The sequence below is a fragment of the Cataglyphis hispanica genome, chromosome 2 (genome assembly GCF_021464435.1).
Source record: "Cataglyphis hispanica isolate Lineage 1 chromosome 2, ULB_Chis1_1.0, whole genome shotgun sequence".
Taxonomy (NCBI): domain Eukaryota; kingdom Metazoa; phylum Arthropoda; class Insecta; order Hymenoptera; family Formicidae; genus Cataglyphis; species Cataglyphis hispanica.
In genome coordinates, this window is record NC_065955.1 from 12,095,774 (window position 1) to 12,115,376 (window position 19,603).

Here is a 19,603-nt window from a genome sequence, read left to right on the forward strand (position 1 = left end):
TTACGCAAGCTTGGCGCACACCATGCCACGTGGTTCACTCAGAATTCAAGTCTTCCGCCCGCATCACAGCGCAAACTCGTCACGCAAGCTTTAGTTTGGCTCTCGGTGCGAATCGATGTTGTCTCTCCGCCCGTCCATTCATACCTGTGTGTGTGTTTCGTTATACCAAAATAACCCATCATCCGTAGAGCGCAAACCTTCATCCTTAACAGAGCACAGGTTATCTCGCTGATTAAGTAGAGATATTCACTCATTCACTGAATTTGGCAAGTATAAAAATATTGATCAAAAATACCAAATAATTTAATCAATGAAATATTAAAGTGGCAGAGCAATGTTACAATTTAATAAAGATAACTGAGATAAATTAGATACTTTACCATGCCAAAAAATCATGAATGTAAATGATTCCAGAAGGAAAATATAATCTTTCATGTCTCGACAGTATATCATTCTCTTCTCGATTTTGGAAAGACATTGAACGGAAAAGATAGACCTTTCGAAAACGTGTATCTTTGTTTCAACAAAGACAAATGGTCTTCGAATACAGCTTGATAGCGTTTCAAGAGATATGATGATGAAAAAACCAATAACATGATTACTCTCGAAGATCGGATAAATCGGGTATGACGCGTTGCCATTTATCCATATGCTACGCGATCATTTTTCATTCACCAGAGCAGTCTACGAGAAACCTGGATATGACAGGGTGCCAAGCAGAGATGACCGGGGGATAGAGTAGATCTCGGACGTACCTCCAAAGTGGCGCAGTCGCCTTGACAACAAAGCGGCGCCACGTGCGTGTATGCGCGCTCTTTCACGATGCCGACGGCGACAACGAAGAGGAGATACGGAGTAGAACAAGGAGGAAGGGAGCATAACATCGTGGAGCGAGTGAGATTATATCCAGTGCGAGAATGAGAGGAAAAAAGAGAGAGAAATAGACAGAAGGTGAAAGAGAGAGAGAGAGAGAGAGAGAGAGAGAGAGAGGGAGAGAGGACGAGAGCGCGCTTGATGGTGCTAGCTAGAGAGAAAGGAGGAATATGGGGGTTGGAAGGTCGGCGGTGAGGGGGTGGCGCGCGAGAGAAAACCGCTATCGTGTACCGCAGTACGGGATAGTGAGCTGCGAGCTTGCCTCCTCTCTCTCACGCCGCGAAAAAGTCATCGTTGACCATGAAACAATACGAGCGACCGTTCAGCTGTTTACTCTTTGCGTTATTTCACCCTTCATGAGATAGATCGTTTGTGAAATTGCTCGATCTTTGTACTTTTTTGTGTCTAATTTGCGTGATGCGCGAGGAAGCGGTGATAACTATCGGATTTACGCGCGATCATTTTCGCGATCGTTCTGGACTCCCGGATCTCCCTCCTCAGGGTGTGATTGATTCATTTCGTTTCACGAATGACGTGACGCGCCCGTCGAATGTCAAGGACGATGCGGCACTTGTACTCTATCCTTGTGCCCCGGATGTGCGACAGCCGTTAAATTTCACGAATGGTGACGGACGGAGAGATAATCAACGACGTCGTTGTCGATGGCATTGATACTGCGCGAGTGTGAGAATTGCGACACTAGACAAAGGGCCTCTGTCCTTTTTCTTCTCGAAATGCCTTGTCGTCGGTTGAATCGCGAAGCGCGCTACTTGTCGTCGCATCGATATTACAGTGATATCACTAAGGTACTGAGAACACAGGCGTCTGTTCGCGAGTGTAGTGAGTCGGAGGACGACGAGGTGGATAACGATTCTCCCACGGCTGCTTGGAGAAGTGACAGCGAAATATCATCCTCATGAGACGCTGCCACCTGCGCCGAGTGCATAGCAGCTCATTGGTCCTCTGAACGAGGAGTTGAACGAGGTTGATACCTGTCATTGATGAATTTCGGGATACATCTTTGATATATGATGAATTAAACGTTTCATGTATATATATAAGAATCCAATTGTTTTATGAAGAAGGATTTATGGATTTAAGTGTGAAGGAGATTTGATTGACATGAATAAATTTTGAGATACATTTACGAAACCTGAAACAATGCTGCAAAGCCCAGAGACTTTATTGTTGTGTTTAAAATAAAAATCAAAAAATTAAAAAGCACTTATCGTTGATTCGTAAGAAAACAATTATAAAAACAGTTGTTGTTATATGAACGTTGGGTAGGATTTATATAAAAACAGGAGGGAATCTTGTTTTTTTGTTATCTGAAGATTATGCTGTTTAGACAAGGGTGGATTTAAAGCGCTTGTGCGACGTTGTTGTTTTGTCGTATCTTGAACTGAGATTTTAAGATATGAAAAAGTGAGTGTGTTCTCACGCATGCGATTCACATATTTTGCTGTTATCCGATCAAAAATTTAAATGACTAGCTATTTATAGACTCACAAGATCTGTGCGAAGCATATTTAAAAACTGTTAAGTTTTTTTCAAGGATATCAAACTAAATAAGAGCAGTATTCGAAACATGTTAAGCAAAATGATGTAATGTCATCGAGATGTCAATTTGATCACGAAAATTTTACAAAGGAACACGTCCATGTCGTGGTAGAGATATGTCGACCATGACCTTCGTTTATCATGTGACGTCATCAGGGTCAAACGGAAATGTGTCGTGTAAACGAGATGTCTCGAGATGCTTTTGTGGCCGCTGTCGCGGCGGCAGAAGCGGCGATCAATCAAAGTATTAACACATTTTATCGCGTTGAAGAATCCGTTTAAAGATATTTTTGTTGAATAAAACACGCATTTATTCGACAAAAACAAAGATAGAAGATTTATATAAAAAATAATGAGCAATGTCATCTCGTTTTTCTACTCTTTTAACTATTGTTATGCATGTAATTATGCTCGTAATAATTCATATATAAATAGTTTATAACGTATAAAAACTATATAAAACACGTTTAAGAAACAATTAACGCGAATTAAAAGTACAAATCAAATATCGAAAAATTCTTTAAACTTTTTATCAAAATATAAAATATACTAGACTTGATGTTCTGTAGAACGTTAATAAGTAGTAGAATGTTAAGTTTGCTCTGACTTATTGTTACGAAAGCTATTTCTGCAAGCAAAATGCGAATCAATAGAAAACTATTTCGAGAAGAACGTCAAGTACTTTTTTTCTCTATAGTTGCACAAAATGTGTTAATGGTTCATGTGATGCCACTGTTGTTTCCGATAAATCATTGTTTTTATCTAACGATGATTATATTACTCTATGCGAGTATCACTTGATATCAAAAAAATAGCATAAAAACCGAACTTCATGAAACTTTCATTTTTTCCAATCAAAATTTGACAATAGTTTAACAGAACAGAGGAAACAAATTGCTGTTTCTATGTTTGATCATTATTTAAACCGCGTGTTTTAATAAAAAAATAGATATCGTCTGATATAAAAAATAAATATCATAAATAGCATTAGTTACATGAAATTTGTTAACACTTTGAAATTTTGAGTAATGGCTTTTAGAATGTACTTGTAATCATTTTTAATAATCTTTGGAGATAAATTAGCGTCAGAGAAACTAATATTCAGGATCGCGAAGTTTGTTGGGAGTTTTCATAAATATTGTTAATATTAAAAACATAACTTAATAATATTAATTATATTGCGGTTTTGCAAGTTATTTTATTTTTTTTTTTTTAATTAGAAAATGCATATAAATTTATAAGTCGTATTTATAAGTAAGTGTTTTCCACATCATATCTCGAAAGAATGAATTGAGAAACAAATATGCCTCTACATTTTGAAAAATCATTTGCAACTTCTTTTTGATGTAAATTTATTCGGTACATCGGAGACAAAGTTCAAATTATTCAGCTGTCCTTTTCATCGCACACAAACGAAATTGTTTTCGCTACTGCTTCGTTAAGTTACTTGTACTATGGCTAATGATAAGCGCATTTAATTGCTTTTCTAAAATTTGACTAAATTGTAATAGCCTTTTCACAAGTAGCGAAATAATTTCAAGCGGTTGCATGCACTTTTTCCATAATCTCGCTATTTTAATACATTTAGCAAACTTTAAGCATAATATTCTCATCAAATCTCCCTTGACAGTTTTTAAAAAGCGATAGCGGAAGAATTTACAGTAACATTTTAATGCAAATTTCGGATTGCTGTCAAAAGTGACTTTTCTTTGATTTTAATAATCGAAGAAACAATAAGTATATAAAATATATTCAGTGAAATAGGTCAATTTCACATAAAATATGTAAAATTAAACATCTTATTTAAAATATGTACAGTATTTGAAATATCCTAAAGTTATATAATAGAATATATTCATATATTATATATATTAGTTTTGCGAAAAAGAACAATAACGTTGTGAATTTTAAGAAAGGCGGATAATTCTAAATTTATAATGAGCCAATCGATTATCGTTATACGATAGCGGATAATATTTCTTACACATACTCATCAAGCGTTTATCAACTTCTTCTATCATCTTGCTCCGTTATGCTTCTATCAATACTGGCTGAATTATAATTATGCCAAGTGATCGAAGAAAATTTACGGTGATGTGTTCGAAGAGACGATGTGGCCGTGCATTGCCGGTAGAGCTTGCACGTCCTGCGATTGCTTCAAGGTGAAGCTGCCGGCAGCAAAGAAACGGGAGAGGGAGAGAGAGGACGAATCGGTGTGCCGTAAACTCCTCGCCCTGTTTCATCACCGCAAGCCTCGGGATCCACTTCGCGGCTCCAGCTCTGCCTCGTCGGTACCCTTGCTCGATATGGGCGCCAGAGCATGGGACTACGAGGCTTTACCGGAGCTCCACACCTCGACGGCGGTTACGCCGACTTCGACGCCGCCGAACGCGTCACAGCAGAAGGCGCCCAGGGTATATTTTCAAGCGGAGAATCTGGCGTCCACCAGGCGAAGGAGCAGCAGCAGACTGCTGACGCCGCAGCAGTCCTGCAGGAGACGCAGCAGGAGCATGAGCGCCTGGAGCGATCTGTCCAGGTCATCCTTCAGGTTGGACGAAAGGTTGGTTGGCCGCCCTTTCTCCGGATATAGGTCCAAATTTTATTGTCACGACTTTATTCGATCTCGTAAACTGGTGTTTTATATTTCATTAGGTGATTTGCTTTAATGTAGTACCTGCAGGATTGTAAATTATAATTATAATTGCGCGCGCGGAGAAAGTATACAAATGTAAGAATATTTCTTTAGAATTTAAAAATAAGATGATAATGAGTGTGATTTTCTTTTTTTTTTATATTTTGCATATAATCCTTTTTTATTATTATTTTTTTTAAAGAGAAAAATGTGGACGATGATTTGGACGTTATGATTCAAACATTTTTTTTTGCAAATTTTTGTAGAACAATTTTTTTAATGATATTTATTTACTAAATCGAAATTTATTTTCTATTAAATGCAAGGAAATGAAATTATTCATCTTAAAAATTGTAAATTTATTCCTCATCGTAGCAAGAATAAAATTTATGTCATTATAAAAAAATTTCCATTGATTTGGATGAATATAGTATTTTATTATTTTTCAACGATGAGAGGAATTTATCTCTTTACTCTGCAAAGCTTTAATTTATTTATATTATATTTGAGCTTAATGTTTAATTGACTATAGAAATTTGTATACATTTTTTGCCATTTTTGCCATTTTATTTTATGAAATTCTCCAATTATGAAACAAATAGTTTAAAATGTATAAAAAAAATATTATAACGTTTGTTACAAAACATTTATTATATTTTATGTATTGTTACTGTGCGTTTTTTAAAATTTTTTCTTTACAAGAGTTTGCTTTTTATTTTGCATTTCTTTTTCTCAATAAAAGAATCGTGATTCTTTATTAATATATATAAATTTTTGTGTGAATAAAGTGGGCGAATGGCTCGATTATTGTTTTTAAATAAAAGTGTTAAAAGTGTTATGGAGAAGTTAATAATATCATTATTAACTTTTTTCATTGAGCAAGCGCTAAACTGCTTTGTCTCGTGAATACACCATAGACGATGCTGCAAAAAAGAAAATAAGCTTTCAATTATCGATCATCGTTGTCGACAGCATGCACGTACGGTCATTCCATCGAAAACCAATAGTGATTGCTATTACACGTAGAAATAAAACCATGAGTGCACTTTTGTGTCACACTATGTATAAATATAAATATATATAACCTGAACGTGTATAAATTCTGTAACAGAATTTTGTCGATAGTTGATAAATCGTGGTATTTGTTAATATTTATGTAGCGCATGAAAGAAATATAAGAACAGCTACATATTTTATAATATAATGATAGTGAATCTAAAAAATTGACTTTTTACCACATAAAACAATAATATTTTTATAATAAAAGTATGTTTGCAATAAAAAAATTATGAAATTAGTGTTATAATATAAATTTTCTATTAAATCTCTTTCTCTTTTTCTTTTTCGTTTTTACGTTACAATAAGATGTTTAGCATTTTCTAGAAAAATTGAAATTAACAAGATAATTTTGTTTTAGCCGAAGAAGATAATGAATATATCCTGAACCTTGTACTTCTAAAACATTATTACTTCTCTTTTCAATTCTTTTCCATTAAATTTTTTACACGTTTTTACAAGTTTTTTTTTTAAATTAAATAACAATAGTTTTTATCTTTTCACTTATATTTACGTTCCAACGTATATTTTAACAATGAATATATAATCTGAATTTTTTAAATTGTTATATATTGATTAGAAAATACACTATTTATTAATAAAACCTTTTTAATTATTTATAACTATAAAATATTTAGACGAGAATTTAAAAGTTTAAAAAGATAAAATCAATTGAAAAATAACAGTAACAAAGGTCAATTGGAGTCCAGCAATTGGCATATAAATAAATTATATTATGAAACATAAATGACACATAGAATCAGTTTTGGCTCATTTTGAACCCTCTTCAATGAAATCGAGGAAACTTATAAGAAAGAGGCAAACATTATAAGAAACTGGTCTCGAGAACAATACTTTAGGTGAAAAAGCAGAACAAATACATTACACCGTATCGCCAAACGTATCTGATATAAACATGTATTAATCTCTCGGTAAAAATACGAAACGTCTGATGCTATGTTTTATGATTTAACATAATATAATTTATTTATGTACGCGCCAATTACTGCGGCCAGACTCCATCCAATTGACCTTTGTTTCTATTATCTTCTAATTGATTTTAATATTAATTATATTTATAACTGTTATGTAATTACGTTTATTCCAAATAACTGAAAATGTAATTACTTTCATTATAAATAACTGAAAATGTGAATTATGATAGTGATAATAAATTCACAAAAAAGGCAATAAACGAAAAAAAATATCAAGACTGAGAATATATGTAATATAACTTGTATGTAAAAGAATTGAAATAAATTTCAAAAATAATAATTCAGAATATCTTAATAGGGAAAAGCATAGTATAACTTAGAAATTTGTTGTTTTTCAGAACAATTTATCAAATTTCTTTTTTCTACTCACAAATGTCTCAAATAAACTTACGCATGATATCACAAACATCCATACATCAAAAACAAATCTAGAAGCATCTTTAATATTATATTGAAATTATAGCAATATTATGTTAAATTTGTAATGTCTTTTATTTAATCAAGACTGCAAAATTCGAAACTTTATTGTTTTGTCAAATACATTATTAACATATTTATTCTAAAGACAGATGTCGCCATTTTTACTTTGCATTAACTGTAATTATATTATTCTATGCATTTTGTAATTTTTTAGAGAATAATGTAATGTGGGTAAAATAATGAAAATAGAGTACTATCAAGCAATTTTACTTTGCGTATAAATCAAACAAGTTTAAATGTTATATCGCTATAAATATTTCATTTATTATACTATATATTTTTATATATTTTTTATATTTATTATATTATATATTTTTATATATTTTTTTATATATTTACATTATATTTCTATTTTTTATAATGACACTTTGGTCTGTTTTTAGAAACCTTGAATAATCACTAGATAAGTATTTTAAAAATAAAACAAGATGGAATAGCAAGAGGTTTCTTCTTAATCATGGAAGGAGTATTACATTTTCAGACAACGACGGAATCCTTAGAGTTCTCCTTAGAGTTATTAGAATGAAATGAGATTTTTTTCTCAAGCATTCAAGTATTTCAAACTCATTTCCATATCATTTCCTATCTCTACACTAACCATTATGCAAATTTCTAGTAATCTATTTCTAACAATAAGTAAGCAAGAGATTGCAATTGCGCGAAATAGTCACAAAATTAAATGTAAAAGATAGCAAGAATTTATTTTGCATAAGAAAAAATTATGCATTTAGTTCATGCAACTATTACATCAATAATTTGAAAAAATGAAAATTTGAAAATATATGGATAAGGGATTGTTTTTTTCTTCAACAAAATTTGCACTTTATTGTTATTATATTTAATAACAATAAATTTATTAAAATTTGTAAAAAATTCTATAAAACTGATGGTGCAGTACTTTTTTCAAAATTAAAATACTTATAATGCATAGAATTTCTTTCTTATTTTAAATTATGTTTAAATTTTGAAATAAAAAATTGCTTATGTTATAATATTTGCATACTTTTATATGTTTACATTTTTTAGGATACACTCCGTTTAACGTTATTATTTTCGCTTCGAAGTATTTGATAGATCAATCAAAGCGATTACATTCTTATTATTATCTTTATGATTAAACAAGCTACATTTATCAAAAAATAACAAAGAGATTCAAAACAGAAATTAACATCTTTTTCTCTCTTTTTCTCTTTATTCTTTTGTTTTTGTTATGCATAAAACAAACAAATTAAGATATTTTTATTTTTATGTTTCAGGTAAGTGCGGCTCTATTTTCTTGCTATTTTAATTCTGCGTTGTACGTAAGTAATTAAATCAATATTACCTGGTAATTATTTTACCAACTAAAGCATAAAGCGAATTAAATCCAATTCTACCGATTTTTTAAATGATGTTATGTGGCGTATAATTGCTATATAGCAATTATGTCAAATATGTCACTGAATGAATATAATGCAAAAAATACTGAATATGATTGTGATCATAAAAAATTTGTCTCTTCGTTGCTAGACATAAATCATTAGCATGTTTGCGGAGGCTAAAATAAAATCATTAGCATGTTTGCGGAGGCTAAAATAAAATTGTTTGTTACTTTATTTGAACAATCGTTCAAATATAAAAAAAATATAATAGTATTTATATGCATAACTCTTAATATTTTGCAATCAGCATTTTTTTAGGAAAAAGAAATCAGGAGTTATCAAAAATTAACAATAGACTTTTTATGCGAGTAAGTTAGAGTTTGATTACGTAAATTTGAATCTACATAATCATGGAAATTAGAAGATTCTTTTTTTTATTAATTAGTAATATTAATCTAAATATTATTTTTTTATAATAATATAAAGAAAAGAATAAGTAGCTATTTATTTTCTGCAATTAAGTTACTATTATGAAGATATTAATAAAGATTAGTTCTTTTTGCTTCCTCAGGAAGCTTTGTTTTTGTGGAAAGATTTTTTTTTCTAATTTTGATGCCAATGTTTAGAATGTTTTAAAATGTCAACAAAACATATTTTTACAAAATGTCGAGTATGTGTATATGTATGTTTGTATATGTACCAAAGAACGTGGTTCGATTATCTGCCGATTATCTATAATTTTAGCTCATTATCTTAAATTTTAAGATAAAATTTAAAATTTTTTATATGAATAAAGTATCATTCAAAATTGATTAGTATTGTACTTGGCTAGGATCAATAAAGGAGTTTATTTTTTATAAATTTTATTATTTTTATATTTTAAATTCTTCAAAAAAAGGTGTTGTTGTTCTAACTTCTGCAAATATTTTGAGATATTTATCTAAATTTTTTTATATGAATAGAATATCATTAAAGGAGGATTGATTATTAAATTTGAATTTGATAAGAAAATGGTTTATTTTTTATGAAATTTTGAATTTTTCAATAAATGTATGTACATGCTGTAACTTCCACAAATTTTGAGATATTAGGCTAAATATGTTTACATTAATACACTAGCATTAAAGAATGGTTGGTATTGATTTTAATGAGAATTGATAAGAGAGTTCATTTTTTATAAAATTTTGAATTTTTCTAAAAAAAAAAGATGTGATTGCTTTAACTTCATTAAATTTTGACATATTCGGCTAAATATTTTTACATTAATAGAGTATCATTAAAGCATGATTGGTATTGAATTTGATTAGAATTGTTGAAACGGTTTATTTTTTATTAAATTTTGAATTTTTCAATAAATGTTTGTTTACAATCTAATTTCTACAAATTTTTTAAATATTAGATTAAACTGTTTTATATGAATAGAATATTATTAAATTATGATTGGTAAAACTATTTTAGAGTCTCAGAAACTGATGTCATTTCAATTTGTAATTACGATTACTGATATTATAAAAAAAAGGAAATAAAATTATGAGGAAGCCATGTGCAAGTTTTTAATTTGAACAATTTTTTTCTATTACAATTGCTTTTAAAATATTTTTATTTTAAAATAAAATAAAAACTTGATTAATTCTTAAATTTTTTAAAATCTTTTTCTGACTTTTTGAATGTAAAATATTTGTTTACAGAAATTAATTCTTCTCTTCATACATAAGCATTTAATTAATTAATGTAAAATACTATGCAAGCGTAATATAAATGTAAACTTTTATATTTATTTATAAAATTTTACATAAACTTGCATATTACGAAGTATTGCATGAAATTTGGCAATTGTAGACAATATTCGCCGAAATATTAATTTTGTGGCAAATAAGATTTTAGATGCAATCGGCTTACTCAATCGATTTTTAAAGCTAAAAATCCATTCAAAAAATATTAGGAATTATTGCACAAATTTTTTTCATGAATATAACTTACAATCTAATATATGCAGTTTGTGAACAATACAATACAAATATACTTAGAAATAGCCTCTATAAATATTAAAGAATATGTATATTTGTAGAATAAATATCCGCTTTTATATCTGCTTAATTACTGATAAAGTAAGTTGACACTTTAAAAAGAATTTGAAGTATATAAAGTTTCAAAAGAAATTGATTTTAAAGGCGATTTATTAAAGGTTAAAAATATTCGATATTCACAGACAGACGTAATATTTTTATAATATAATATAATATAATGTTACAAGAAAGATCTCTTCAAGAAACTGAAAATATCTGAATATAAATAATATTATTTCATAATATATTGCATTTGATGAGTAACTACATTTGTTACAATTATACCTTTTTTCTATAAAAAATATGTTTTAGAGATCTAAAAAATATTTGCAACTTATTTTGAGAAGTATTTTGTTTGATACATATTAGAATAAAAATCGCAGAGGGAGGTTTGTATTAGAAATTATACCTCAAAATTCAAATGCAATTTTGGTATCGATGCAAGCATCCTTCAATTTGACATTATTATTTTGCAACGGAAATGTCAGAGGTCATCATCTCTTTTCCATTACTATCCTTTTATCTTGCTTGACATTGTTATCGCGAATTGCTACCCAGTTTTGACTCAAGCTTTCGAAACTAGGATCATGCTTAGTGTTCACGCTCAGATGCATTCTTATCGTTATCCTTTTATGGGATTGAGGTCAATCCGGCAACAAGATAATTGCATTAAAGATATAGCGTCACATATTTTTTAATGCTATCTTGTGCAAAAATAACATGGCATTCCTAAATATAGATGCATACCAAAGAGATTTATTTCTATTTAATAAAATATAACAATTTACTACACCATTTGTAAAAAAAACAATTACAATGATATATATATATATATATATATATATATATATATATATATAATTTAAATTATATTTAAATACATATAAAGAGGAAGTTAAAATTTGATGCAATTTGTTTGACAATGTGTACGCTGTTTGCTCAGAGATTTTGCGATTTTGCATTTACATTCAATTCTAAAGCAAAATAATCATCAATTATTATGGTTGTTGTCAGCTGATTCATATCTTTCTCTTTGTGCTTATTTTGTCGAGTTTAATATTATTCCCCCTACATCATTCTAAATGTGAAGCTTTGCTCAATAACATTACTTACGCGGAGTACCTCGATTAGGTGCCTTGTCGATTATGCCGCGGATGATGAACCATAAATTGAGCGTGCTATCTTCTCATACATGTTCCATAAAGAAACTCTCACATATCTTATACAACATTATATATAAAAAGATATAACAAGAAAAATATTTTTTTAAAATAATGATTAAGAAGAAAATTGTTTTTATCACTTGTGTAATATCAATACTTTGCAATTTCAAAAATTGAATTTTTATAATAGGTAGACGAAAAAAAATTCTCTACTAATTAAATTTTTAGCTTTTTTTTTTTTTTGAAGTTTTTATATTTTATCTTTTAATTTGTACAACATGCAATCGTAATTTAAATAATAAAAAAATGCTATAAAATAAGCGTTGCAGCTTTTGATTGCCAAATATATATATTTACACATAAATGATATATAATATTTTATAAATAATTCTATAAATAATATAATATTTTTCAACTAAATATATTGTCTTAAGCATTTTACATAATTCTAATTTTTTCTAAATAAATAAATTATAGTTTTTTATATAAAATAATCTAACTCTTGCATTTATTTTTTTTTTTTTAGATTTTATGTGACAATATAAAATATATATCTGACAAATATAAATTATAAATAAAAAAAGAAATAAATTTTGCTTTTGCAAAAATATAACATTTATAGAAGAAGCAGAAAGTATTGTATGATATGTATGTGTGAATGTTTAAAAATTAAATATTTATTGATTAAACAATTATTTTTAGAACTTAATATTTGTAAAAATTTCATTATATTAATTATACCAATTCTTTGCGTAAACTGATTGTTATAATGCAAATTATCTTATGGTTATAATAATTATTATTTTTATTTGATGATAATTTATTACTTATCATCGGCCGGAAGTTCTCAAGTTATTATAGCAAAACTTTATCAATTTTTGGCGCGTATTGTGGTACATTGAGCATTGAGAGCTTGCGGGTTATTTGCCTCTGTTGGTAAGATAGGTGCCTGATGAGCTTTTTTTACATGACATTAGTGTCATATTATGATCTGGGCTTTCTTTCCTATCTTATCGACTGTATATGAAAAGCTCACTAAGCTTTCAGAAAATTTCACGTTGATGCCTGACAAAAATATTTTTTTACAAAGAATTTATTATTCATATCAAATATGAAGTAATATAATCAAATACTTAAAGCGATACAAGTTTCGTTTATGCGTAATATCCTTTCAAAAAAATTACATATACACATATCTTTTTGAATTATCAATAAATCATTCAATCAAATTTATTAAATATAATGTATTCTCTTAATGTCTCTTAAAATATTCATATAATTTATTGAAAATATCTGAAATAAAGTATCGCACAGAATAAAACAGTGTCATTTGCTATAAAAATAATATAATTAATTAATATATAAGGTATTTATACTCTGAGAGTATTAAAAAATAAACGATTCACGTGATTCACGAAATGTTAATTAAATAAGATTAATTAAATAAATAATAGTAATAATATATAAGGAAACGAGACAACTATTGTACAAATAATTTATCGAAATAAATGTTTTTTAAGCTTGTCATTTTTTTCTTTTGTGAAAATATTGCAATATAATAAAAGAATTAATGAATATTTTATCATCTCTCTTCGAATGTAAATATTCTTTTTCCTGAAATAATGTTCTTTCAAAATAATTGATCTTTTATCATTGTCTATCGGAGTCACTGTATGATAAAAATTCTTTCATTCATATATAAGTGAATCTATTAGAATTTTTCTTTTTCTTATCTTGGAGAAAAAAATTATGAAATATTATCTTAGGTACAATTCTAGGCGTAAGAAAGAGGGGGGGATAAAGAACTATTTCGCAGATTAATTCTTGCTCTCTCTATAGAAGCTTTATTTTTCTAAAAAAAATTATTAATGAAAATTATTAATATATTTAATATTGAATCTATTAACATTTAATATTGAATTTTTAATATTGAATCTTTTATTATATTTTAAAAACTGCAAAAAAACCAGATTTATTCTTATCCGATAATTATTATATGATAAATCTAAACATGTTTTGCGATTCATATAAAATCCCTCCGGGACTTAGTAATGTGTACGGACTTAATCAACCCAAGGCTATTCAATACGCAAAAGATTTTTAAAAACGGGATATTCAAGTGTCCTGAGATTATAAAAAAGAAAACATAATAATGTGTGTCACATGTCAAACAATGTTTATATTTAAATATTAATATTAGAGCCGCTAAATAATGCAATTCTCGCTTTAGACACCGCACAGTTAAAATTGCATATTTGCCGTTCTAGGAAATTAATGAATTGTTCGTGTTGACGGTATCATTAAAAGATTTTCTCAATATTAGTGTAATGACTATTACAACCGCTGATTGCAATAACAAAATAAATAACTTGATAATCCACTTTATCACGTTTCGAAACTGCCATAAGAGTTGAATTATTTAGTAAAGTTATAGTTATTATTATGTTACGTTTAATTGCTATTTCAAATATATCAGAATTTTAGATGTTTATATATTTGTTTTTTCTTGTTTTTTAAAATATTAATGTTTTGTTTTTTCTAATAGATTGTTGAATACTTTTAATAATTAAAAAATTTTTGTTGATCATCAGAGTACAATCAGTGTTTAGAACAATATTTAAGAAATAAAAGATTTGAGTATTTCTATTGTCATACTCACATGTCAATCAAATAATGAACATTAGACAGTCTGATTGAATAGCTGCCTGAAACATTGAAGCATTAAAAATTATTGAGGTTTAATAATATATTATGATCATAAGGAAGAATGAGGATTTAATGACATATTTGTAAAATATTAAATTATTTTATTACTAGTCTTTTTTTCGTAGAACATGTCTTTACAGAAGAATTATTTCAAACATGTAAATTTTTATACTTTATCTTTATCCAGATCAATTATAGGATTGTTTGAATACATTATTATCTCATCTGATCTGTGTAATTGGCTATTCCAATCTTTATATGTAACAATTTCCTCTGTGAGTAAATTTAGATCAGTTTTATTATTACAATATTATAGTATAATGAAAGTTTCTAGTTGGCACATTTAAGCAGAAATTGCTGTATATTTAATTATGTCTTAAGCTAACATTTTAGCGTCTTTATTCTTGATGCAATGTATCGAGAAACATGGAAATATCACTGTAAAAGATAAAAATAGCGAGACAATTGTAATAAAATTTCCATGATCTATTTTCGTAAATATAAGAAAAATACTATATTTAGATAAAAAATTTTAATAGTAATTAAAAGATTAGTTAAAAAATTAATGACACTGATTATTCAATTAAATTTAGCGTTGCTATCATGAATTTATTTATTACAATATTTATTATATTAATATTTTACACACGAAGATATTACACTCTAAACATTATAAATAAATTGCATAAATTATATGTTTCATATATTTATCAATATTTTTGAAGAGGGAAACCAACATGACGTGTATAAAATATGTCACATTATGTAGCTAAATTTTCTCGAATTTTAAGAAGATAAAAATTATGTATTATACATGTATAAATAAATGGCATGTTGATAAATGTCAAAATTATGAAAAATGAGATATTTAGTTTAAAAACATTAGGTCGTATTTTACAACACATTTTGTGTTATTTTTTTTTTTTCTAAATTTAATAAAAGGCAAATACATTCATAGATTATAACGTTGGTTGTGTCCACAAATAAACATGTAAGAAGTAAAATTCTTCCAAAGAGGTTTCTTTAACTGTACAATTTCTTTGATGCTATTTGTTTAGCTACAGATATAATAATAAAGTTTTGAGTGAATTTAATTTATTTTCTTAAGAAGTCGGTCAGAGAATAACTTTTGACTGCACACACCTTTAACGCTTTGATTGCTAGCTTGGCAAGTGAAATTACTAACTGCTTCTAATAATCTCTCACGTTTTTCTCGTTTACTTTACTTTTCAAGTATTAGTAAATTTATTATTCGGAGAAATTATACGAATGATGAAACATTTTGGAAAATACATAAGATGCTGAATTGGTTTATATGTTTGACAATATTTTTTATTTTAAAAGTTAAACTGCACAGTATTTGCATACGCATTAATCATTAGGCATTCCAAATTCTAGTCATCGGATAACTTGTGAATTTTCTTTATTCTCTGAGAAGAGAGAGAAATAATAATTTCATTTATGCCGTAGCTATTATTATCAAGTGTTTTCATTATTATTAGTTATGCTTGATCTCGCATCCATTTAAATATTTAATTCCTTTTCGTTCTCTCCCAAGTGACTATACGAGATTACATTATATATTAGGCGTTAGATATTGCAAAAGGTCGAAGAGTGATATACCGTATTTGGATCACAGTCTTTGAGTGACATAAATATATAAACGTTCCATCGCATCACGAATAATATCGTCTCCTCTCTATATCCCTCAAGAGATATCAGGACAAATAAAAATCTACTATCTACCCGTTAGACTTTCCCGCAAAATATTTGAATGTCAATACTTTTTTATTGTTTGTCTTTATATTTAGAATTGATTGATAGCAATCCTCGGATTCATTGGTAATCGCGGGCTATCACATCCCATATGACGAAAGGTCAGATTTGAGACCCTCAGGGATTACGGGTAAAAGTTTCAAAAAAAAACTTCCAAAGGTTACAAAGGGAAAGAAAAAAGACGAAGCAAAGAAGAGATGAAGTCGTCTGACAGAATAGAGACAAATAGAACTTTGTTGAAAATGAGTCTAACATAAGAAACGTGCTGAAAAGAGTATGAAGAGTTTATACTTTGATAAGTTCTAATCATTAAGTTTCCTGGCGGACCGAAATTTCAGCAATTGCTACAATTTCCTGCGGCATGCTGCGTGACACGCATATCGATTATCGCATGGCTCTACAATGCTAGACAAGTGAACGAGGCTGCCTTCTATGAATTTAAAATGAAACTAAACAAATTTGAATAAATATTTATTTGAATGTTTATACAGTGCGGAGATATTTTATTGCTTTTTTTTTTATTTCAGAAGAAAACGATAAAGTTTTTATGTGTTCTTAAAGTGTCAGGAACATAGGATGTAATTCATTTTTTTTTGAGAATATTTAAAAAGATTATATTTTAATATTAGACTTTATAGTTTTTATTTCATCAATTGTTCTTCAAGTAAAATTAAGCCGCTTATGGAATGTTGTTATTATTCTCAAAATGAATATTATAAAAGAGATGAGAGAAACTTGAAATGCAGTGGCATAATATCTCCAATCTTTTTTTTTTTTATTAAATGTAATAAGCTTTTAATTAAGTCAGCAAGTGTTGCTAATATTAATGTATTAGACGAAGAATATAATCCGAATAAAATTGAATCTATATGCAAACAATAAAATAATTATTGTAAAATTAATTTTTGTATTATAATAAATTGAATTAAAGATTGTAAAGATTTACAAGTTAAACGACAGCAAGGTGAGTGGTGATTTAACATAGTTTTGAGCTAAATGAAAAAGATGTATCTTTTGGAAAAAGCCTAATATATAATATAATTTGTGCGTACTTTTTAAATTATTCTATAAAATAGCGACGTCTATTATCTCTTGTGATTATATAAAATAAATCAACGATAAGCATTATAACGATAACTTTACACATGTATACAAATGAAATTATACACACACATATATGTACATACGCAATGTCAGTATTTTGCAATATGCGATATATTCACGAGATTTGCATGTACTAACTATTGATCTAATTTTATATATGTATACATATAGTCTATATGCAATTCACTATATACATTTCATGCATTGCGAATTAATTCATGACGGCTAATACTATAGAGCTAATACTATTTGGCTAATATTAATGCATTTAGTTTACAGTGATGTAGCACGTAATATACATATACTTCAAAATTAAAAATATTTTAAAAATGTACAAATGAAGTAATTATGTTAAATAACTACATATATATATATATATATATATATATATATATATTTATATATTTATAATAATTTATAATAATTTATAATAATTTTTATAATTCTTTTTAATATCTCTTTAAAATTTATAAAAATATATATATATATATATATATATACATATATATATATATATATATATATATATATATATATGTCATATATGTATATATATGTATATATATGTATATAAAACAAAATTGATATAGGAAAAAGAAAATAACATATTACGAATATAAAGCAAACATGTGTGTCTGTATGTAAGCAAAATATATTGTTCTTAAAAATTGTATCTTTTAAAACTCTCGATAGTAAATGGCTTCGTAAATGCTTCGGAAAATGCTGAAGAAAAAAGGGAAAGAAGGCTGCTGCAACTCTTCGAAGAATGAGCGCATCAAAGGATGTGCAAAACATGACAAAAATAAGTGACACGCTTGCAATTTTGCTAAACGAAGGATGAGGTGTCAAAACATCTTTTAAGAGCATAGCAGTTTTCTAAAGCAAAACCTTGGCTCTTTAACATAAATATAGTACTTTTGAAGTTTACAAAAAGAATCAATTTTTTAAATATTATTTTCAAATTTTGCCATAAAAAATTATTCTAGATTAAATAATCAAATTGCATCCATGATGGAGACATGTTGATATTATCAGATTATAATTATTTATTTAAAAAAAAAGAAAAATATTAAATATATTTTCTTTTTCTAAATTTTTAATTATAATTTATATTTTTATTACATTATATTTTGTCATTTATTATTATATTAATATTCTTTCATATTATCTATTTTATATTATGTTGTCTTCTTCATATAATATATATTCATATCGTTGTGCTTGCATGGATTTCAGTTAATCTCTTCCTCTTTCTCTTTGCATCTTTTAATATTAACTCTTTTCTTCAATATTTAAAGCAGAGATAATACAATGTTCAAACTATTAAATTCTTAAGCCTAAAAGATGATAATTATTTTGATAAGATAAAGAAAGATAAGATTTGCTGGAATATATTTTATTTTATATGAGTAAAAAATAATCTGTAATTTTATTCTTTATTATTATTGTTAATCATTTTGTTTATATTATTCTAAAGATTTTTTTAAGATAAAAGAATATATGTTTTTTCAATGTTATTGATACATTTTACCATAATATATAAACGTTACGAGTAACATACGTTGCTGTCAAAATTAACAATCTTTAGGAAAACCTATTGTCTGACTATTATTATCTTTTTCTACTGTCATTTTTATTTAGTTGTTTTATCTCTTCAAAAATGATTCTTTTTTTTTTTTGAAAGATTATGTTTAAATTACACGTTGTGTATGACAAACCGCATACATCCATACAATGATAAAACATTTAATGACTTTAAAGTTTATATCACAGATTGTAATCGCGAGTTGCCGATAATCCGTTAGATTCCATGAGACGCGCGATGAAAGGG

The 19,603-nt window shown here is 27.6% G+C and overlaps 1 protein-coding gene across 2 annotated transcripts in view; it reads left to right on the forward strand.

The window, feature by feature from the left end:
• LOC126858897 (potassium channel subfamily T member 2) overlaps positions 1 to 19,603 on the forward strand; it is a 171,480-nt gene that overhangs the window by 17,986 nt on the left and 133,891 nt on the right. Inside the window, exon 1 of one of the 2 annotated variants that reach the window (XM_050609562.1) lies at positions 4,740 to 4,993. The exons of the other annotated variant lie outside the window; for it this stretch is intronic. Within the exon in view, the coding sequence (XP_050465519.1) occupies positions 4,740 to 4,993 (254 nt within the window). Of the gene's footprint in view, positions 1 to 4,739; positions 4,994 to 19,603 lie in introns of those variants that run through there. 2 annotated transcript variants of the gene reach the window in all.